The sequence below is a fragment of the Lucilia cuprina genome, chromosome 5, assembly GCF_022045245.1.
Source record: "Lucilia cuprina isolate Lc7/37 chromosome 5, ASM2204524v1, whole genome shotgun sequence".
NCBI classification, from domain to species: domain Eukaryota; kingdom Metazoa; phylum Arthropoda; class Insecta; order Diptera; family Calliphoridae; genus Lucilia; species Lucilia cuprina.
In genome coordinates this window covers 15,062,376-15,086,861 of record NC_060953.1, presented here as the reverse complement: position 1 = coordinate 15,086,861, position 24,486 = coordinate 15,062,376, and the positions used below count along the sequence as shown (strand labels likewise).

General features: G+C 31.0%; 2 protein-coding genes across 2 annotated transcripts in view; both read right to left on the bottom strand.

The window, feature by feature from the left end:
- Nucleotides 1-24,486, bottom strand: part of LOC111682657 (chromodomain-helicase-DNA-binding protein Mi-2 homolog) — a 62,914-nt gene that overhangs the window by 12,882 nt on the left and 25,546 nt on the right. The window lies entirely within an intron of this gene.
- On the bottom strand, nucleotides 9,018-24,306 carry LOC111682658 (RNA polymerase II elongation factor Ell). The gene is made up of 2 exons (XM_023444649.2): nucleotides 24,247-24,306; nucleotides 9,018-15,787 (listed from the first exon to the last, which is right to left on the bottom strand). Exon 2 carries the CDS (start codon nucleotides 14,894-14,896, stop codon nucleotides 10,853-10,855), a length of 4,044 nt encoding a protein of 1,347 aa, XP_023300417.2. The 5' UTR covers nucleotides 14,897-15,787; nucleotides 24,247-24,306; the 3' UTR covers nucleotides 9,018-10,852.

The window sequence follows — 24,486 nt, the reverse complement described above, 5'->3', positions numbered from 1 at the left end:
ATAGTCTATGGTCTAGCCTTTTGACTGGTTTATGGTCTGGTCTATTGAATAGACTATGGGCAAGCCTATTTACTAGACGGACAAGTATACAGATTAGCTAATTGTCTAATCTATGGTCTACCCTATTAACTAGTTTATGGACTAGTCTATTGATGTTTATAGTCTTCTAAATTAAATATTATATGAACAAGTCTATTGACAAATCTATGGGCTGGACTATTAATGAATCTATTAATAAGACATTAGACAACTCTATAGATTAGTCAATGTAAAGGTCTATTAACTAATCTATGATCTGGTCTATTGATTTGTCTATGGTCTAATTTATGGACTGGTCTATTGACTAGTCTAAATATTAATCAATTGAACAGACTATGAACAAGTATATGGATAACTATATCAACGATCCTATAGACCCCTCTATAGTCTTCTTTATTGAGTTTTGTATGGACAAGGCTATTGACAAATCTATGGGTTGGACTATTAATGAGTCTATTGATAAGTATATAGACAAGTCCATAAATTGAATTGTCTACGGTCTAATTTATGGACTTGTCTATTGACTAGTCAAAATATTAATCAATAGAATAGACTATGAACAAGTATATGGACAACTATATCGACGAGCCTATAGACACGTCTATAGTCTTCTTTATTGAATATTATATGGACAAATCTATGGGCTGGACTATTAATGAGTCTATTGATAAGTATATGGACAAGTCTATAGATTAGTAAATGTAAAGGTGTATTAACTAATCTGTGGTCTGGTCTATTGATTTGCCTATGGTCTTATTTATGGATTGGTCTATTGACTAGTCTAAATATAAATCAATTGAACAGACTATGAACAAGTATATGGACAACTTTATCGACGAGCCTATGGACCCATTTAACTCGGATAGTATAAAAAAAACTAAAATCCGATATATATTATAAAAAACTTATTTAAAATATATATAAAAAAATAAACATATAAAAATTGTTAAATAAAAATTTAAAAAAAATCTACTAAATAAAAAAATTATATTGCATTCACTTTTAATTTACAAAAAAAAAAAATATTTTTAAAAATATGTTTTTTTTTCAAAGGCCAATTTAAAAAATGTTTACGCGTATAAAAAATAAATTAAAGCTGATTTTTTTTTGCAAATGATATTTACATTTTAAAACTAAATTTATTTTTTAATCGAAAAAAAAGAAATAAGAGTAAAATTAATAAAGCTAATTATTAGATTACGAATTAAATGCATATATATATTTTTTTATTATAAATGAGCAAAACTTTTAATAATAAAAATTTATTAAATATTTTTTTTGTAATATATGTGTGTGTGTAAAAATTTTGTTTAGTAAAATAACGATTTTTGTTTTAAAGTAAAAACTAGAATTTCACTCAACATTTTTGTTTGTTTAAAAAAAAAGTTTTTTTTTTTATTTTGTATTTATATATAATTGTTAATTTTTATTTTTTTATACAAATTTTTATAGGCTTTAAAATAATATTGCAAAAAAAAAATATGCCACTTCTTATTTTTCTAAGTATGTTGTTTGTAAATTACCTTCCCTATATGTTTTTTTTTACAAATTTTTGTTAAAAATTTTAATTATTTAACTTAAAAACTGTTTATATGAGTTAAAGTAAAGTGGTGGTTTTTCATACTGTAGTCAGAGGGGTTATTCGAAACTTCTTTAAAGATTTATCCGAATCAAACTGAGCAATAATTAAAATTTATTAAAAAAAATTTCATTGGAAAATTTTACAATTTTTTTTTTTAACAAATAGACCCTTTCCTAGAAACAATGATGTATATCAAAACAAAAGGTCTTTGGAATATATATTCTTTTGATATTCTTATGATATACAGCACAGTAGGGTTCTATAGTTGAAACGAAAAGTCGACTTTTCGACTTTTTGCATTTTATCGACATTTCGACTTTTAATATTTTATAAATAGTTGACTTTTCCGACTTTTCGACTTCTTTCGACTTTTTCGACTATTTTCGACTTTTTTCGACTTTTTCCGACTATTTTCGACTTTCTCCGACTTTTCAGCTACTTTCGACTTTTTTCGACTTTATTATTATTGTTATTATTACTATAATTATTATTTTTTATTATTAATAAAAAAAATTTATTTATATTTTTTCTATTTGTTGCAACTTTTCGAGTTTTTTCGACTTCTTTCTATTTCCAACTTTTTGCGACTTTTCGACTTTTTTCGACTATTTTCGACTTTTTTCGACTTTCCGACTTTTTTCTACTATTTTCGACTTTTTTCCGACTTTTTTCGACTCTTTCCGACTTTTTTCGACTTTTATTTACAAAGTTGACTTTTCGACTTTTTTCATAGACGGTAGTCGAGTTATCGACTTTTTTGGAACAAAATAGTCGACTTCGACTTTTTTCGACAAAAAGTCGATTGTTCGATTATTCGAAAGTCGATTTATAGAACCCTACAGCACAGTCATATAGATATAAAAAACTTAAAAAATTTTCCAATTTTGCTTTCAAAATGTTTCAATTCTACCATTTAACAAACTTGTCGCGATGCGAGGGCTTACATACACTCTGTTGGCAAGACTTTCTGAGCTTATTGGTCCTCCTCGACTTCTACTCACGATTGGTTCTGGCTTTAAAGGAGTGTATAACTAAAGCTTACTCATCCTGTCATGGTATGGCTACAGCAACAAGCGAGATATAGCTTGTCGCTCTATTATTATGACAAAGATGATACGTTATCAGGTTCGCAATGGGCAAGCGGACAGAATTAACAGACAGAGTTGTTCCCACTACAATTAGATCTCCGCTCCGGAACGACCAGATTCTCAATCGCCCAATGCTGTATCAACCGGAAGTTTTTTCCCCAGGGAAGAACATCCAGTTACAGCCAACCTGTTACAAAACCAACAACGTTCAAAGTGACAAAAGTGGACACTATAACTTTCAGGAACAGTATTGGTGAGAATGGTGTTGACACGTACATATCTTTAGACGGAGGACTTACACTAACTGACGCGTTCATGCCAGGATCCTAGAGCATGAGGGACAAATTCTCACGGACTGTAATACGGACGAACTTTTAGCACTGTCGAAAGACTCCTTTGGAGAATCCAGTGCCGTTAAGAAGTTTGGGTAGATGGATCTGTCTTTCGAAGGGGAACATGACATCACTGTGGTGTCTGTTCATGGTCGGAAATCAGAGTCATCCCCTGCTACTGATGAAGCCTAGAAGAACCAAGGTAGCCTCTCGATGGAAGGTTGTCCACATGGCTCGAATAACGACAATCTTGTTCGGTAAGCCGCCGTGAAGTAGTCGCCTAATAGCTGACTTCTAGTCCCATTATGGGAAAATAATGCCCAAAAACTTAAAACTTTTCAACACTTTCTACTTATGTGAAATCTTATTAGAACTGGACAAACCGTATTTAATTAAAGAATTATTTTCTTCTTTTTTATTTCCATACTGCTGTACACCGTTAGTTTAAACTGTCAAGGCAGGTAAATCATACCACATAGACTTCTCAGGGAGGTGAAAGTTATACAAATTGCATAGAAGAGCATTTCGTTGAAAAGTGAAATCATATATTCACACGTCATAGTTATTTTTATATAAGAAGCAGAGTAGGCATTTTTTTGCACTCGTGAATACAATTTTATTTATTTCTCTCGTTTTACAACTCAGTTTCACGAGATTTATTTTTAATCTTGCGAGATCTATTTTTTTAAACTTTTCATTTTTTGCGTTCACTTCATGACCAATTTAATGGCGATGGTAAAAAATAAATTTATGAAGAAGGATGTACGTACATATGTATGTACACACGCATATACATAAATGCACATGTATGTTTACACACTTACACATAAAAAAGTTAATTTTCATTTTCTTTTCAAGATTTACAATATAATAAAACTCATGAAAAAATACTCTTTTGTACTCGTTTCATGAGAGAAATTTATTTTCCGCTCTTTAAATTTAAATATCACTCGTGAGATTTATTTTTAAAAGTCACGAGAAAAAAAAAGATAAATTCACAAGAAAGTAAACAATTTATTTCGCTCGAATTAATATCACTCGAGAGAGAAATCAATTTGAACGCTCTTTCTACTCTGATAAGAAGTGAATATGATAAATCCAAAAACTTTATTCACTTTCGAAAAGAATAAAGAAAAACCCTCAATTAATTTATATTACTTATAATTTTTTTTTAATTAATTGAAATTTAATTTTAAAAAATAATTAAAAAAAATATATTTTCTACTTTTAATAGTTTTATATATTTTTTTGTGTACTTTTGTTTTTAAAACATGTTTTTTTTTTGTAAAAATTTGTATATGGACGAAACAAAATGGATGTATTTTAAAACTGATAAATTTAACAGAAATATTTTTTTAGTCCCATCTTTTATTTTAAATTAATTAAACATGCTAATGCAGCCTTTGTTTTTTTTTTTTTTCTTTTTTGTTTGTCTAAACTAATTTTGTTTTTTTTGGTTTATTTTAAATACATATTTTCCAAAGTGGCCTTTTCTCGTTTTATTCTCTAAGTATATAATTTGATCCTTTTGAATGTTGTTGTTTGTGTCATTTGTTTAATAATTTGTATGATTATTTTTTGTTTATATTTTAATAAAAAATAGGATTTATTTGTTTGTTTTAAATATTTGTTTGTTTGTCATTGTAAATAGTTGTTTGTTTTTTTCTTTCTGTTTTAATATGACATATTTTGTTTGTTGTTTTTGTTTTTTCTTTAGAATACACTTGTTTGTATATATATTTACAACTATAATTAAATTAATAAAATACATATTATTTGCAAAATGAATTCCGTTACCATTTCAAAGTCAATTTTTAATTTGTTAAAGAGTTATTGTGTAATAATTAGAATGATGACTTGTTAATTGTTATTATACCTACCTTATATGAAAATATTTACTAAAGATCTCATTTGTCATGTTTAGCCCTTAAAGTAATAAATAATTTAGTATTTAACCCTTATCCTGTACTTTAAAATAGCACGCTTATTAATGACATCTGACTAGGGTTCTATAGTTGAAACGAAAAGTCGACTTTTCGACTTTTTGCATTTTATGAAAAGTCGACTTTTCGACTTTTTGCATTTTATGAAAGTTCGACTTTTCGACTTTTTGCATTTAGTTAAGTCGATTTTTCGACTTTTTTAAAAGTCGATTTTTGACTTTTTTTAAAAATAGTCGACTTTTCGACTTTTTCCGACTTTTTCCGACTTTTCGACTATTTTCGACTTTCCGACTATTTTTGACTTTCCGACTTTCTTCGACTATTTTCGACTTTTTCCGACCAGAGTTAAAAATTTATAAAGTTGCCAGAAGCGTAAATTTTGACTTTTTCCGACTTTTTTCGACTTTTTCTGACTTTCCGACTATTTTCGACTTTCCGACTATTTTCGACTTTTTCCGACCAGAGTTAAAAACTTATAAAGTTGCCAGAAGCGTAAATTTTGACTTTTTCCGACTTTTCGACTTTTTCCGACCAGAGTTAAAAATTTTTTAAGTTGCCAGAAGCGTAAATTTATAATGTTGCCATTTAACATTATATTATTATTATTATTATTATTATTATTATTATTATTATTATTATTATTATTAATAAAAAAAATTTATTTATATTTTTTCTATTTGTTGCAATTTTTTGAGTTTTTTCGACTTTTTCCGACTTTTCGACTATTTTCGACTTTTTCCGAATTTTTCGACTTCTTTCGACTTTTTTCGACTTTTTCCGACTTTTTTCGACTCTTTCCGACTTTTCGGTTTTTTTCGACTCTTTCCGACTTTTTTCGACTTTTATTTACAAAGTCGACTTTTCGATTTCTTTCATAGACGATAGTCGAGTTATCGACTTTTTTGGAACACAATAGTCGACTTCGACTTTTTTCGACAAAAAGTCGATTGTTCGATTATTCGAATGTCGATTTATAGAACCCTACATCTTACGTTTCCGATGTTTTAGACAATTTAAATCGAAAATATATGTTTTTTCACAGGTTAAGGGTTAATTTATAAAATTATTTTTTGTTAATTAAAACTAAAAGGATTTAAGGAATTTTGTATTAGTTTAAAAAAAAGAATTTAAATATTTTAAATAAAACAAGTTTTTAATTACGCATTTAAACTCATGGATTGCTCGGTAAATTACTTACTTTAATAATGATGCTAAATGATCATCAGAAGTTTTTTTTTATCATGATCTTCGTTATTTATGGACCTATTCTGATGTTATAAAATATCGTACAGCACAAAAGCATTTGTATGATCTCCTCTGCTGAGTTATAATCAGTGAAAATATATTAACAACCGTTCTTAGGCTGTCCTATGGAGAGCAACGTGTTGTATTTAAATTTACTCCCTGCAATCAAGAAACTTAATATCATGCCAAATAGATAGTTCTTTTTTTAACATCACCCAATTAGATGTTCCCGTGTCAGGAAGGAATATAGAATCTAGACCAGACTTATACATTTGACCTATTTGTACTTATCTTGTAAAAGTTAGATCTGAATCTAGACCAGACTTATAATATGACTATAGTATAGACCAGATATTAGACTAGACTATAGTATAGAACATACATTAGACTAGACTATAGTATAGATCAGACTATAGAATGGAATATACCCTAGACTATAGACTAGAGTAAACCTTGACTAGAATGTAGACTACACCATAGACCAGAATATAGACTAGACTATTGATAAGACTATATGCTAGACTGTTGACTAGACTATAAAGAATTTAAATTATAGAATAGACTATAGACTGGACTAGACTTTAGATAAGACTATAAACTGAACTATAGACTAGACTGTACACTAGACTAAAGGCTAGACTGTAGACAAGACTATAGACTAGGCTATAGTAAAGACTAAACTATAAGCTAGACTCTAATTACGACTATGCACTAGACTATAGATTAGACTATAAACTAGATTATTGACTGGACTATTGACAATTTAACCACTATTGATTAGTCTATAGACTAGACTATAGACAAGACTATTGACTAGACTATTGACTAGACTATAGACTAGACTATAGACTAGACTATAGACTAGACTATATACTAGACTATAGTCTAGACTATAGAGTAGACTATAGACTAGACTATAGAGTAGACTATAGAGTAGACTATAGACTAGACTATAGAGTAGACTATAGACTAGACTATAGACTGGACTATAGACTAGACTATTGACTAGGCTATAGACTAAACTATAGACTAGACTATAGACTAGACTATAGACTAGACTATAGACTAGACAATAGACTAGACAATAGACTAGACAATAGACTAGACTATAGACTAGACTATAGACTAGACTATAGACTAGACTATAGACTAGACTATAGACTAGACTATAGACTAGACTATAGACTAGATTATAGACTAGACTATAGACTAGACTATAGACTAGACTATAGACTAGACTATAGACTAGACTATATACTAGACTATAGACTAGACTAGACTATAGACTAGACTATATACTAGACTATAGACTAGACTATAGACTAGAATATAGACTAGTCTATAGACTAGACTATAGACTAGACTATAGACAAGCCTATTGACTATACTATAGGCTGGAATTGACTATAGATTAGACTAAAATCTAGACTATAGGCTAGACGAGACCAAATGCCAAAAAAAGAATTAGTTCTTCCCTAAAACTAGTTTCCAGGAAAAAAATTTCGAACATCATTGATCAAAAATCTAGTTTCAGAACTATTTAAAAGAAGAAACATACAAATAGACTATTGATTAGTCTATAGACTAGAATTGACTATAAATTAGTCTAAAAACTAAACTATATGCTAGACTAAACCAAACGCTAAAAAAAGAATTAGTTCTTCTCTAAAAATAGTTTCCAGGGAAAAATTTTCAAACATCATTGATCAAAAATCTAGTCACAAATAGTTTCCAGGGATAACTTTCAAACATAATTGATCAAAAAACTAGTTTCAAAACAAGTTTGAGAACTGTTTTAAAGAAGAAACCTACAAAATTCCTGAAATTTGTAATAATGGAAAAGAGTAGGAGTCACAACTAGGCAAAATTTTCGAACATAAAAAATCAAAAAATTGTTTCAAAACAAGTTTCAGAACTGTTTTAAAGAAGATGAATACAAAATTCCTAAAATTTGTAATATTGCGAAAGACTAGGAGTCACAAATAGTTTCCAAGGTAAAATTTTCAAACAAGTTTGAGAACTGTTTTAAAGAATAAACCTACAAAATTTCTGAAATTTGTAATAATGGAAAAGAGTAGGAGTCCCAAAAAGTTGCCAAGCTAAAATTTTCGAACATCAAAAATCAAAAAACTGTTTCAAAACTGCTTTAAAGAAGATGAATACAAAATTCCTAAAATGTGTAATATTGCGAAAGACTAGGAGTCACAAATAGTTTTCAAGATAAAATTTTCGAACATCAAAAATCAAATAACTGTTCAAAACAAGTTTCATAACTGTTTTAAAGAAGATGAATACAAAATTCCTAAAATTTGTAATATTGCAAAAACCTAGGAGTCACAAATAGTTTCCATGTTAAAAAACTGTTTCAAAACAAGTTTCAGAACTGTTTTAAAGAAATTGAATACAAAATTCCTAAAATTTATAATAATGGAAAGGAATAGGAGTCACTATATACTAAAATTCATTGTGCTATAAAGTTAACAAATCAAACACCCTATGAGCTTAATAAACTGTTAATAAAAGATTAATATCTTTATGCCTACAGGGCTAAAAGGTTTGAACAAACAATTGCTAAGGAAAACTTTCATTTTTTCTTTTCTCTAGAAATTTCCAAAAATACTATTCTTAAGGTTGCCCTTAATTCTTTACATCATTCGAGCCTTAAATATTTGCAATAAGAAATAGAGTTTGTTGTTGTTTTTTTTTTTTCATACAAAACGAAAAACAATAAAATTGCTTTTTTGTTTATTTTAATTTGAAAACAGAAAAATAAAACAGATAATTTTTGTTTTAACTTAAAAATAATAAATGATAAAAGGCTTACATGGCTAATTATTACACAATTATTAAAAAAAAATATATATTTTTTATGTGTGGTTGGTTACAAACTTTTGCGTTTTACACTTTAGTGTTTTGTTGTTGTTGTTTTATTTTTTTGGAGCTTTTCTTTAATATTTTTTTTCTTTTTCTTTTAATATTAATATTTAATAATTAAATATAAATTTATTATATAGTATATAAAAAATTCTTGTTTTTTATTTTCTTATAATTTTTTTGAGGATTTTTTTTTTGCTTGCAAAGTTCACTTATGCTTACAAATAATTTCAACATATTTTGTTTTTTTATTTTATGTATTTAGTTTTTGAATTGTTTTTTGCTTAAGGTTTTTTTGTTTTGTGGTTTTTTGTTTTTGCTTTTTTTTAATTTATATATTTATATATTTTTTTAGAAATATATAAACCAATTAAAAAAATGAGCGGGAAGGGAAATTGGGATTAATTAGGGAAATAGTACAACATTTTGATTTAAAAATGAGAATTTTTGCAATATTTATTACATTAAGTTGTTAGTCTTTTCGAAAGAAAGAATTTTAATGAAATAATTTGTTTAACGTTTATAATTATATAATAAAAAGGTTTTCAAGAAAATTTGTTTTCTTATTCCAAAAACACAAGTTTCCCAGACAACATTTAATGTGTAACTTTGCAAAAGTTCTCTTTAAAAAAATAGTATTCTAACAAATTTTACAAACACTTGTAAAATTTCCAATAGACTTTTATTTAATTTAGAAAAATTCCATTAAACTTTTTTACATAATTAACTTAAAAGATCCAATTTGAATTAACTGTCTCATCCTCTAAATGCCAAGGAACATTTCTTTGTCATATTGAAAACAATAACAATTTTTCGAATGTATTTGTTGTTTTCAATATAAAACTAGAAAATACTTGTTCGTTTTCATTTAGAGGAAGAACAGGCCCCAAATTTTTGGAAAGAAAAACCCACATAGATTAATTTTAATACTGCAAAACTTAAACATACCTATCGCCAAACAAATTTTCATGTAAAATATGTTTTCTTTTAAAATTTTCATTTTTTTCTTCATCATTTATTTTAAATGAATTGTTGACAACAAGTTCATGATAGTTATTTTGCCTAAGAAATTAATGAAAATTTCACTTCTATTAGCGATACAGGTATATATCTCAATACTAATTGCAACGTGAAACGTTTATTTAAAAAAAAAAAAACCAAAAAAGTTTAACAATACATGTTCTCTTATTTGTTTGAATACATTTCAAAATGTTTTTACCTCGAATCGTTAACGTATAAATATTCCAAACAAAGTTCAAAAGGTCATGTAAAGAAAAATCTTTTCAATTTCAATAATAGTAAAACGTAATGAAGCAATGCTTCTGTACCAAATGAAATAACTTTTTTAAAATTGAAAAATTTCCAAATTAAGTTTAAGAAAAAAAAAAACAAAACAATGAAGGAATAACATTTTTCTTTTTCATTTCATTACAAGCGTTTATCCCAAAAAGTTGTAATCATCAATCTAAAATTAAAATAACAATTTAAAAAATTTGATTTGCTACAAAATTTTTTTTCATATTCATAATGCTCATTTTTTTTAATTAGTTTATACATTTCGATTTTGTTTATTTTGCATTTAATATTATTTTAAAAATTTAAAAAAATAATAATAATTATTTTACACATATAAACCAAAGAAGTAGTAGTAGTAGTGTTGAAGAACAATAATAATAATAAGAGTGGTTTGTTTGTTTGCGTTTGGTCGTCATCATCAGTAAAACAAGGGGTACATTGCTATGGTCTTGATCATTGGTTATCATTATCATCATCGTTGGAATCATCATCATCATCGGAGTTATCATCATCATCATCTTCAGAGGCATCCGAATTATCATCATCTGAGTTGTCATCATCGTTGGATGAAGATGATGAGCTTGAATCACTATCTGAATCGGAATCATTATTATTATTATTATGATTGTGATTTTGTTGCTGTGATTCTGTTGATGTTATTGGCTGATAGTGTTGTTGTTGTTGTTGTTGCTGCTGCAGTTCATGTTGTTGTTGTTGATGTTTTCTTTTACTAGAATGTGTTAAAGTTGCAGGATTTGTAACATGTTGTGGGTGATTTAAATGATTATTGCCAACAACAACACCACCTCCACCATTACCATTGTAGGAGTTATGTTGATGATATTGCATTGATGTTTCTTCTTCATCATCATCATCATCATCGTCGTCCTCATCATCCATTTGTATCGTTTCAGGTTCATGGTGTTGTTGATAATGTTCTTGTTGCTGCAGTTGCATATGTTGCTGCTGCTGTTGATGATTATTTTTCTGATGATGTTTTGAACTCTTTTTGCCATGGGAAGATGATGACGAAGAACTCTTAGAATTTACAGCCGCACTACCACCACCACCACCATTAACAGTTGTAGGATTCATTATCACCAACGGTGGTGAATGATTGCTCTCACCACTGCTTTGTAGCATTGGAGATAGATGAGCTGATGTATTTGTAACTGTAGTTTGTTGCTGTTGGTTTAGTGTCTCTGGTTGTTGTTGCTGTTGTTGTTGATTAGTGGATGTTGTGTTTGTTGTAGGCGCCGCCAGACCACTGGTCAATTTCTTATCATAATCCATAACTAACTGTTTAATGTGTGCCAATTTTTCGTGCAAATAATCAAATCTCTGTTTATCGCGATTTATGGCCTCTTCTTGGCGTATGCGATTGTATTCGGAAACAATTTGTTCCTTAATGTTATAGTAATCGATACAACCCTGTTGTACACGACTTAAACGATCGGCCAATTGACGAAACCGATGTCCAACACTTTCGATTTGTGCCAAAAGTTTACGATACTCATCGTAGTCACTCTCAAATTCAGTCTTGTATTTGCGCCTCTGTTCGATGCTGGTTATGGGCGTGTAACTGCTAAAATCATAGCGAGGTGCGTCTCCCGATGATGTGGAGTGGTTGGTTAACGAAAATGTCGAGGCAGCGGCGGCAATTTGTTGTGTGGGCGAAGAGTGTTCCTGTTGTTCTCTTTGTTGCGAAGAATGCGAGGCAGTTTGGGGCGGTGTTCGAGCAGCATTGTACAGCGCTTGCTGATCTTCCTGTTGCTGTTGCAGTGTTTTATGATGATTGTTATTATTAGTACAATTATTATGCAGCTGTTGCTGAATATTAGTCGTAGCGGAATTATTTTTACTGCTGTTACTACTATGATGTTTGTTAAAATGCTTTTGAGTCGGCGTTGAAGATCTTGAATGTTTACCCGACGACGACGTCGATGAAGATTCACCTTTACGACCATTTGTTGTTGTTGTTGTTCCGGATGAGGTTGATTGGTGCCGTGAACGGCTAGATGATGTATTTGTATTGTGGTTTATTATTGGTGGTGAATAGTCTTCATTCATGCTGGATATGACACTATTACTGCTGTTGCTTGCTTTATGAAGGTGATGATTATTAATGTTATTATTGTTGTTGTTTGTGTAGCTAGGAGATGACTGCTGTTGTTGTTGTTGTTGTCTTTGCTGTTGCTGTTTGTTCAACCTACTATTGCTGCTGCTACCGTTGGAGTTTGAAGAAATTTTAGTTTCAGGCACAAAATTATTAGCATATGGCGTTGGGGAATTTTTACGTCGCATGGCAGCAGAGGAGTTTGATGACGCTGTGGATGATGTGGATGACGTTGACGAAGATTCACGATTACTGCCGTAACCACTGGATGAACTACTACTTCCGCCAGAGTTACGTTTTTCTTTAGCATTCGTTGAGGACGTTGAACTACTGTTGTTATTACTATTACTGCTGCTAATTGATGGTGATATCTTACTACTATTAGCCGCTGTAGTTTTACTACGTCCGGCAAATGTCGAATCGCCTCCCACCACAGCCGTATGCTGTATAAACTCATCCATATTATTGAGCACATTAAATGTTAAATCAGAATTTCCAGAATTCTCGTCGTTGCCATTATTTGTATTGCCTGTATTGTAGTTGTGGGGAGAGTAAGCTGCAGATGAGGATCGATGATTTTGATTATATGCAGAACCACCACCACCGCCGCCACTACTTCCTCCTCCCATACCCATTCTTGCGCCAGCGCCCATATTGCTGCTATTTATTAAACTACTACCATTACTACTACTACTGCTAGTTCCATCCTTTTTGTAATGGCTTATACGTTGTTTTTTCGATTGCATACCCAAGGTTAAGGCCCCATCATATAAATCTGGCTCTAGACTAGTTCGTTTCATGCCGCCACCACCTACACCTCCATTCATATTGGCTGTTGCCACCAATGGAGGCGGGCTCCCCGTATGTGTAGATGAAGTCGGACTTTGACCCGACGTTGAACTACCGGCATCTGAGCTCATAGGTGGTGTTAGATTCTGAGGCTTACGTCTTTTCAATTGTTGGATCTCTTGTTCCGAGAAAAATGGCCAATTTTCATCAACATCATTCCACATGCTACGTTTCAGGTTGTAGGTATTGTCGCGCGACAGTGTCGATATGTCTTTGAGTATCGTACTGATCAGTTGTCGCTCCCGTTGAGCCAAACCCTCATTCGTTAACCTTGAATAGAGTTCGGGTTTTTTGAAAGGCTTCAAAGCTAACAAGTGTATCAGACGTTCGCGGATTTTCCTTCTTGAGACATCAAGAGTTTTGCCATTCGAGAGTCCATTCACTTTGCCATTAGTGCCGACAGAACCTTTAGCGGCAGTGCCTCCTGCGGCTGCTGAGCCATTGCCTCTGCTGTTTACACCGTTACCCATATTCGCTTTCTTGGCCTGCGGATGCAGCGAAGACGACATATGATTGATGTTAGTGGCAGATCCCGGTGGGGAATAACCACCAATGCCATTTGTCATATTTGTAGACAGCGAGGGTAAGTTGGAAGAGGGAAGATTTGAAGGACTGCCATAGCGATTAGTACTACTATTGCCATTGCCACTGCCTACGGTACCACTGCCACCTATTAGAGACGGATTGGGGGAAGAGCGTAGAGAGGAGGCATTTGTTAACAAACGTGAACCGTTAACACCCACTCCAACCCCTCCGCCGCCGCCACCACCGCCAGCACCACCTGATGGCGGTGAGTGTTGATTGAGCGTTGATGCTGATAATTTATTACGACTATTACTATTACTACTGCTGCTGTTGATGTGGTTGTTGCTGCTATTACTTAAATAACTACTGCTGCCATTAATGCTACTACTAATGCTGTTGCTGCTATTACCATTACTAAGACCATTTAAAAGTGATGACGACGAGTTTGATGTCGTACCATTCGTATAGGCCTGTATAGAAGCAGCCGAGACGGGCCTTTTCACCTTTCGTCCAATGTCTTTCTGATTAGGTTTAATCTCACGTATACACTTACTCTTCTCCGTCTCCTCGGCAATGGCCATTTTTGTTCTTGTCGTATCGTAGACATCATCATTGGCATGAATGCGCATACGATAACTAAGAGATCCCAATACATCCAAATCGGCTCCCGACTGTTGTATACATTCCAGCGAGCCCTCAACATCATCGATGGCAAAACCGAACTTACGTCCATCGGCTGATCCGTTGGTCGTTGAAGCATCAGCTGTGGGTGGAAATTGTATAACGCCAGTATTTCCAGAAAATTGTATTTTGGCGCATTGTCCTTTTGGTAAACGTTTCGATTGAGCGTTACGCTGATATTCCTCAATTGCACGAAATGCCGAATCAGTAAATTTAACAAAAATATACTCTTTGGAATCATCGATAATGCTGTGACGCTGTGACATACCATATTTGCCGGACGTTAGGATAGACGGGCATTTTGCAGACGCAATCGAATTTGTCATAACGCCTCTCAGCGTAACTGCAGTTAGAGAGGTCAGACACGCGGCGTTAGAGTTTCAAAGTATTTTCTTTTTTCAGCAGTGTAAATAATTTATTAAATTTATTACAATTTAGTTGTAATTTAATGCTTTGATTATATAGTTGCAACTGGGACGTTTAGAAAACAATAATAGAGTTTAACTCTGTTGTTGTTGTGTTTTTGCTTAATTTTATAAAAAAATTAAATAATTTTGACAAAATTAAAGGAAGATTTATTGGAAATTTTATCTTTCTCTCTTTCTGTGGAAGTTTTTTTCTCTTAACTGATCTTCTAAATAATAAATTAGATTTCGTCTTTTTTTTAAAGTGTTTGATTGCAGTTTTGTTCCGTTTTTTTCTATAATTGCAATTTTTTTGTTGCTGTGTTTGACACAATGTTGTTTTTTTCTATAAAATTTTTCACAATTATGTAGATATTTATGGGGAAGTTTCTAACAGCTTCACTTTGTTAGTATTTTAAGATTTCTTTTGTGGTGATTTTTTTTAAGCATGGAAGCCTACGTTGATTTGTTGTGGTTGTGTTGATGCTTTAAACCCTAGATCAGACCAGATCTTATCAGGTGGTTTTGTGGTGTGTGATGATGAAGAAGTTTGACTTTAGACGGGAGAATTTTGATTGTTTGACTTTGGCAAGCTCTTTTTAAAGGACGTTCTAGTTGATTTCTTTTTTTAACTCTCTTTGATTTTAATAACAACACTTTTTTCCTCTGCTTTTTGTTGTTGTTTTTGATGAAGATTTTTCTTTAAGGCAGATTATAGTTTTCTGGGTTTCACTCTCTTTTAACTAAATTCTTTTTCAACACTTATTTAGAGAGTATTCCATTGTATATAGTAGTTGCGTTGTTAAGGCAGAGCTGTAATGTTTATTAAATTTTATTTATTTAATATATTTTCTTTAGAAGACAACAACAAAAATGTACAATTGTTTTTAAAAACAATTTTTTAATTATCTCTCGTTTATGATTTTTGTTTTTTTTACAGAATTTACACTTGTTTTTCACTTTATTATTGATTTTGTTTTCTTTAAAATTTTTAGTTTTTTTTTTCTTCTTAGTAACTTGTTTTTTTTTTAATTATTTATATACTGATTAAAAATTAAAAATAATGACGTGTATTTTTTGTTTTGTTGGCAAATAAGCTGTTGTTGGCATGTTACTCTACTCTGTCCGTGGTAAAACAAAATAAATAAATAATTGTTTGTTAAAACGAATTATAGAAAAAAATTTCTTTTTGTTAAATAATAATTTCAATAAATGAATTGGGTTAAGGTAGGCATGGATGATATCGTTTGTTTGCTTCAATGTTTTCTCATTAATTTTCATTGATGCTCTCTCTCTCTCTGTATGTCTTTTAAAATGTTCGTCTGTCTGTCTGTCAGTTTATATGCAATTATGTTTTGTGTTTTAATTGTAGTGGGTTTAAAATTTTATTTCACTTCGAAATATTATTTTTAAGTTGTTTGTATGTAGTTCAATTTATTACGAGAGAGTATATCCAATTTTTTTTAGAGCACAAAACAAACAATAGCTTAATTTGTTGTTGTTTTGTAAATTTTTTCTTTAATTTTTTGGAAGTCGAATAAATTTTCTTTTAATTTTATAAAACTTAAAAATATAATAAACAAGTTTCCCTAAAAGTAGTTTTAAAAAATAAACTTTGACAGATTGATACTAGAGCAAAGATACGACATTTGTAACTGCTTATTTTTCAATAGAACAGCTTAAAAAGTCTGGAAGACAAATAGGTCTACATCTACGTATACACAGTTTGCTAAATCTCACAACGTTGGCAGTAAACTATGCAGAAAATGCCTAACAACAATGTCAACAAATTTTGTCCTGCAACATTGTCAGAAAAGCACAAAAAATCTATGAACTAGTCTATGAACAAATCTATGGGCTAGTCTATGAACTAGTCTACTGACTAGTCTATGAACTAGTCTACTGACTAGTCTATGGACTATTCTATGAACTAGTCTATGGACTATTCTATGAACTAGTCTATGGACTATTCTATGAACTAGTCTATGGACTAGTCTATGAACTAGTCTATGGACTAGTCTATGAACTAGTCTATGGACTAGTCTATGAACTAATCTATGCTCTAGTCTATGAACTAGTCTATGGACTATTCTATGGACTAGTCGATGGACTAGTCGATGGACTAGTCTATGAACTAGTCGATGGACTAGTCTATGAACAAGTCTATTCACTAGTCTATTCACTAGTCTATGAATTAGTCTATTCACTAGTCTGGTGACAAATAAGAAATTAGTCTATGGTCTAATCTATAAGTGCCAATCTTTAGCTGAAGGATTTAGGATTAAATTAAAATTAATCCTCGAAAGTTGTTTTTGAGTACTCAAATAGTTAATTTTGTTTGCTAGTTTAAGCGCCCAATGGAGGTGATTTAAACTTGAGCAAGAAATACAAACGTGTAAACAGCTGATGCAAAATAAATAATACAACCTTTACTTAGGGAGAGTTTTTCTGATAAAGATAATCTTCATTCTTTGATTAAACCTGGTTTAATATATGTTTCGTGTTTTTCAGTTATCAGTAAAGTTACTTATTATCTTAGTTTAACTGAGTGTAATTGGCCAATTAAACTCAAGTTATAAGTGAAAAAACAAAATTAACAAAAACAATAAAACAATGATTTCGGAAGAATAAAAACATAATATTTTAAGTAAATTGCAATTTTCTGATTTGTTTTGTTTCATTAATTATTGTTTCAAATGTTTATTTAACATTTTTTCAAAATTTTTCATTTTAGAAAAGTATTGTTTGCAAAGAACAGCTGCTCATTGTTTATGTTTTTGAGTGAAATGTTGGCAATACTAACAAAGTTAACTGAGCTTAAATCTAAAACTGAAAAAAAACCATTATCGGTTAAAGTCCGCCTAAATTTGTTCCGAGTTTAATCTAACAGCAAGGTAAGCCTAGTTTAACTGATGAGTAAGAAACCCGCCCTTAAATAAACATTAAAATGATTGATTTATCGATTAGTATAAATTATTGAGACTTTACAATATCTTATTTTGTTTGAAATTTTAGTTTTTATAAATTTTCATATTACATTTACAATTGTCTTTTCTTGAAACATGCGTTGTTTTGATAACAAACAATGACGTTTTGTGTTTGTTTTGTATGGCAACACCGCGAAGTTTAATCTTGTACTCAAAAACATCAATTTATTTTTTGATTAACTAATCTGATTATTAATTGACATTTGATTGCCAACTCAAAAACCCGTCCTAAGTCAATAGATTATTCTTACGTGTCATCTATAGATGTGTCTATTGATCAGTTTGTTGATAAATAAATTAATCCATTGACTAGTTTATTGACTTATCAATGAACTACTCTATAGTCTTAGCTATTGAATAATCCATGGATTGATTTATAGTATAATCTATATAATAGTCTATGGACTGATCTAATGACTACTCTATGGACTAAACTATTGATTACTCTATTAACATGCCTACAGACTAGTCTATTAACTACACTATAGACCTGTAGTTTAAAGAGAATTTAAAGAGAAGTCAATAGACTAAGCTATTGATTAGGCTATAGAAAAACCTATAGACTAATCTATTAATTAGACTATGGCCTAGGCTATAATTTTGCTTATTAAAAATATTAATTTGATTTAATTTTATATTTCTGTTATTTAATAGACAAAAGAACAAGATCTCTATAAAAAAACAAAATTTTTTGTCAATCTATTAGAGTTTGATATGTATGTATGTATGTATGTATGTATGTATGTATGTATGTATGTATGTATGTATGTATGTATGTATGTATGTATGTATGTATGTATGTATGTAGAATTAATTTGAAAGGTGTATATTTTGTTGTTATTGTTTTTTTAATTTTTTTATTATTTCTTATAGACAGACTATAAGAAATCGTAACGAATTGTGTTGTGTTCAGTTTTATTTTTTCAAGTGGTTTCTCGTTTCTTCGATACTCTCTATTTTTTTTTTTACAAATACTATATAGAGTGGTGGTGGTACATATTAGACATACATATGAAGAATTATGTCGTTTATATAGTATTAATATACTTATATGAGAGTATTTGAATGTTACACTAAAAAAAGACAGCAACAATACTGTCGTAGCAGTAGCAACAGCAACAACTACTCTTTATTATATATGTACATATATGCATACCTATAGAGCATATGCATGTGTATATATGTATGTATGTCTGTATGTCTTTAAGTTTTACTATATAATACATACTATACGAAAGTAACCATTCATTTTAGTGTACGTGAGTTGTATCACTTGCCTAAGCCGATCATAATTTTTTTTATTTTCTTTTAATTTTTTTGTTATTTTTCGGTTCTGTTTTTTTGTTTCTTCTACGCTATAACAAACAATTATACTCAGCTGCTAGATATTATTTAAATATAAGAAAAAAATCCAAAAAAACAAAAACAAGTTTGCAAATTATATGAAATGGGTTTTTTTTTCAATAGACTCATACTCTTTTTTTGTGTTTTTTGTTTTCTCTTTTTATATAAACGTAACTCCCCATTAAGCTTACCAGATGTCTGTGTTTACATTCTTTTAACTTTTACTTTGTAATCAGTTAAACACCCATAAACAAATCAATTTTTTTTTATTTTCGTTACGATTTTTAATAAACTTATGGATTATTTCTTAAGAAATTTGCAAAAAATTGATGGAATTGGAAGTGGGATTCAAATCTATTATGTTAACAAAAGTCGACAAAACTTAGTTTTATAGAACTTTAAATGACACTACCGATTTTTGTAATGATCGGGCTTCATTTGACCCTATCCCCCATACAAACTCCCCTTCAGAAAATGACTTAAAGGTCAAAATTCACTTACAAACACTAATAACACTTTTAAATTCTACATAGATAATATTGAAGAAGACTTAACGTTAAAACATTGGTAGGGGGAGTTAAGATGAGCTTTCCAGATGAGCAACGCCATCCCTGTATCAACCCCGTTAGGTTTCATCAGGAGTAGAATCCCCAAATTCTATCTTCAAAAGGCTGAAAATAAGTGTAAAAACCTAGACAGATGTAAAGGGGCCAAGTTGTTGTGGTCCTCTTCTTTCAATGAGAAACGCACAAGTCACCTTATAAACCTATGTAGACGGGATATATCGAGATTAATAGCAGTAATAACAGGACACTATGTGCTAGGCAGACAAGCAAGTAGGCTTGGGCTACCTTTGTCGCAGTTGCAAAGACAGGGAAAAGAAGAAACGGTCTTCCCACTTCTCTGCAAATGCCCTGCTATATCTATGAAAAGGAACCGTTTCATTGGCAGCTACTATATATGTAACCATGGAGAGATATCTGGATTTGAGCTAAATGATATCCTAAAATTTCTCACTGCTACAGGCTGGATCTAAAACTGTAATATACTACACATCTGACTAGAGGAGTGGTCCAGTCAAAACGTAGTCTTTTGACTCTACTTGACGGTTCGCGTGTAGTGAACTAACCAACCATACCACTAGGGAATTAGGTCTATTTTTATATAAAATTCAACTTTAGGTCAAAAATTCTTAAATCAAAGATTTTACAAAAGCCCTAGCTCATCTTCAAAATGATCTATCTGGTAACGCTAATTGAGATTTTCAAAAACAATTACAAATAACACTGTTTTTCTCCCGCTCTTTACATTTAGCTCTTCTGTTTTGGGTGGCTGTCATTGTGTCATTTCATTTCATTTTGTTTTTATTTTTTTTTTTATTTTGATATTATGTTTATCATTTTACTTTTTATTGTCATATACTGTATGTAGTATATTTAATTTATTTTATATTTTAAATATTAAAATTCTACATTTGTGGTTGGTTGTTTTAATAAATTAATGATGGCGTTTGTTGGTCGTGTTTGTTATAGGTATTTTGAGACAGGAGGAGGGCTGCTTGAGGAGTGGGGGAGTAGGTATAATAATTGCAAAAACAAATGTACATATGTATGCAGGATGAGAGAGGTGAGAGATATCTTTGACGACAATTAAAGATTATAAAATAAAAAAAAGTTTATTAAAAAATAAACAATACAAACACACACACACGCTATGTGAATATGATTTCCGAAATTGCGAAAACAAATTATTGTCGTCAACATCAATTATTTTATGAGGTGGTATATTATATGTAAGTATGTACATTATTTTATTATTGTTTTCAGAAAATTAAAAGTTTTTTTGTGTAAATAAATTAAAAAAATATTTAAAGAAAATAGTCTAGTTATATAGGCCTATATCGTTATCTATTATAAGATATTCGACTCATAGTAGAGTTACCAAAAAGGAATGACTAATGTTGCTTTTAATGCAGTTTTTACTGAGAGTCTTAAATAATTTAGAACGAATGCAGAGAAGTGTCTAATAGATAATTCTGGAATAAACAAATAATTGTAGTTTATGGAAATAAACTTGTCCAGCTGGTTTTGGTACTTATCTAAAGAATCTTAAGAACCTTTCAACATTAAATTTCTAAGGATGTTCAAGAAATTGTTTGTCCTTATTCTTCTTAAATAAACTGAGGCTGGGACACCTATGTATATATATATAGAAAACAAGTAGGAAAGTATAGTCGGGCATGGCCGACCATATAATACCCACCCTACACCATGATTTTTTTTTAAATTTTTTTTACTTTTTATAAAGAAACTTTTATGTTGAATATTATTCCAAAATATTTAAGCGATTTATTGAGAAAAAAAAAAAACAAAATTTCTAAATGAGGCTTTATATAGGTCAAATATGGGCCGATCCTCAGTAAATTTGTGAAAAGGATATATTTTTAAATAACAGTTAGTTTTGTTGAGTTTCATTGCGATACAAATGGTTAAAAGTCAATTTTAGACGTTTGAGACATTTTTTGAAGGAGGTTTTGTATGGGGGCTAGGGTCAAATAAGGGCCAATCCTTACGAAAATCTGCAGTATCATTTATACTTATATAAAACTTATTTGTACCAATTTTTAGAGAGATAAAAGAATATTTGACGTAATTATGGCATAAAAAGTTCAAATCGGGAGGTACGGTTGTATGGGGGCTAGGTGAAATAATGGACCGATTTCAACCATTTTCAATACGCTTCGTCCCTGTGCAAAAAAAAAACATGCTTGGTCCAAATTTCAACAAATTATCTTAAAAATTGCGGCCTGTGCCTTGCGGACAAAGTTTACATGGACAGCCAGCCAGCCGGACAGACGGACGGACGGAGATGTCTTAATCGACTCAAAAAATGATTCAGAATCTGATCGGTATACTTTAAGGTGGGTATTGGACCAATATTTTTGTATGTTACAAACATCAGCACAAACTTATAATACCCTCCCCACTATAGTGGTGTAGGGTATAATTATCTACGCACTTTTTAGTAAAATAACTTTTGTGTTTAATATCTTTTAATATTACTTTGAGTTTTCTCAAGGTCGAAAGAAGTTATTCGTAGAAAAAAACCTCAACGGTAGGATCATCTACAACATATTGTCTAATTGACCAGTCAGGCGGCATATTGAGACCGAGTACTCTGGTCAAAACTCTTGTAATGGAGATTTGGAGATTTCACAACAAAATTCTGAGCGTAATAAAGAGAAATTGCGGGGTAAATTGCGGGACTTAACCCTCGCAACCCAATAGGTTTTGTCAAGGGAATTAGTCACTTCTTTGACTGAGTTTTATATGAGGGCATGGACTTTCATTAGTATCTATGGTTATTTATGTGTCTGTTTTGTTACTTATCTTACACGGATATAGGATTGTAGATCTTCTACCAAACCTACATCATGCTACTGACTACCAAATTCCGGAACCGTGCATTTCAAGGAACTTCCGGTATAGTTTAATCTGTAATTACAATGAATTGACACCTGATAGCGTTGAAAGCTTAAATGTGTATACAGATGGCTCTAAAACAATTAAAGGTGTTGGCGAGGGTATATTCATTGAAGAATTCGGGACGAAAATCTCTTTCCGACTCAACGAGGAATGTACTATTTTACAAGCTGAAATCTCAGCTATAAAGAAGGCATCTAATTGGCTTAGGTACTATCGGATATTCAATAGGGATATCAGACTCTATACTGACAGTCAAGCCGCCATAAAATCCCTGATAATACCTATCAAAAACTTGTCCAAGAAAGCCGGGCGTCTCTAAATGAGTTGGCGAGACATTCAAGAATTACCCTCGTTTGGGTCAAAGGACACGGAGATATAACGGGCAATACTACTGCTGATATTTTGGCAAAAGCCGGTACAAGGATGTCCATACTGGATATAGACCAGTTCTGTGGTGTCCCCTTAATGGTCATCAAGAAACAAATACTTGATTATTGCTTTAGATTAGCTCAGGAACGGTGGTCTCAGGAACACACCTGCTCGATCCTGCTAGGCTACTGTGGCCTTGTATGGATTCTCATAAAACATCCTACATTATAGGGCTAAACAGAATGTATTTTAGCGCTCTGTTATCGGTTCTTACTGGTCATTCAAAGTTCGAAAACCATGCTAGACGTATCGGTATTCCATATAATGACTTTTGTAGGAGCTGTCATAATGAGGAGGAATCAATTACCCATATTCTGTGTAACTGTCCGGCCCTGCAATCGTTCCGGCATCAGACGCTGGGCTCGCCTCACTTCTCTAATCTAGCTGATCTATCAGATGTTCAACCTGGGTGTATACTAGCATTCTTGAAATTGTCAAAGTGGGTGTTTAACTAATTACACACTATGATCTTTTGTTTCTTGAAACATAGTCTTGACCTTATCTTTATGCGCTATTATTATCTCTATTTTTATTATTATATGTATCTTCACTACAGTCCATTTTTCCTTCCAAATATTTTATCCCTAATCTTCTTCTCTTTACAGACGTTACAAAGGGACCTTAAAGGATCCAAGTATAGACTTACTTTTGTCAGTAAGCAGTCTACTTAACCTAACCTAACCTATCTTATACGGACTGACTAATCAACTCTTAAAAGCGAATGTAGGAAACATTAGCAAAAAGTTATAATAACTTTCTCCCCTACAATGTATGTGTAGGGTATAAATACATTTGTCAAAAGTCTTTAAAATCTTAAATTTTTGTTAGCAAAACTAGGTATAATATATAAACATCATCATATGTATTAATTAATGACAAATTTAAGCCAATAACAAAACAATAACAAGTTATTTACCAACAAATTGTAGTAAACAAAAACAAGGTCAATTAAAATCAGGTGTAAATTTTTTGTATAATTTAAAAAACGAGAGATAATTATAACTATTTGGATATTTAGTTAGCTTACTTTGTTTTTAGTTAATTTTTTTTTGTTTGTAAAAAGGAAAAACTTTTTACAATGTCTGGTGAGATGATGATGTTTTTGTTGTTGTTGATGTTATTATTGTTGCTGCAACGCACCGACCGACAGACAGACAGATATAAGAGAGTTGGAAAAAAAATAATATTTTATAAAATTCTGCCTTTAATTGTTGCTTTTTTTAGTTTGATGTTATATATTATTGGACGTGTTTCATGTAGTAACTTT

Coding starts and splice junctions, on each gene's coding strand:
- LOC111682658 (XM_023444649.2), bottom strand. CDS start 14,896: ATGACAAATTCGATTGCGTCTGCAAAATGCCCGTCTATCCTAACGTCC.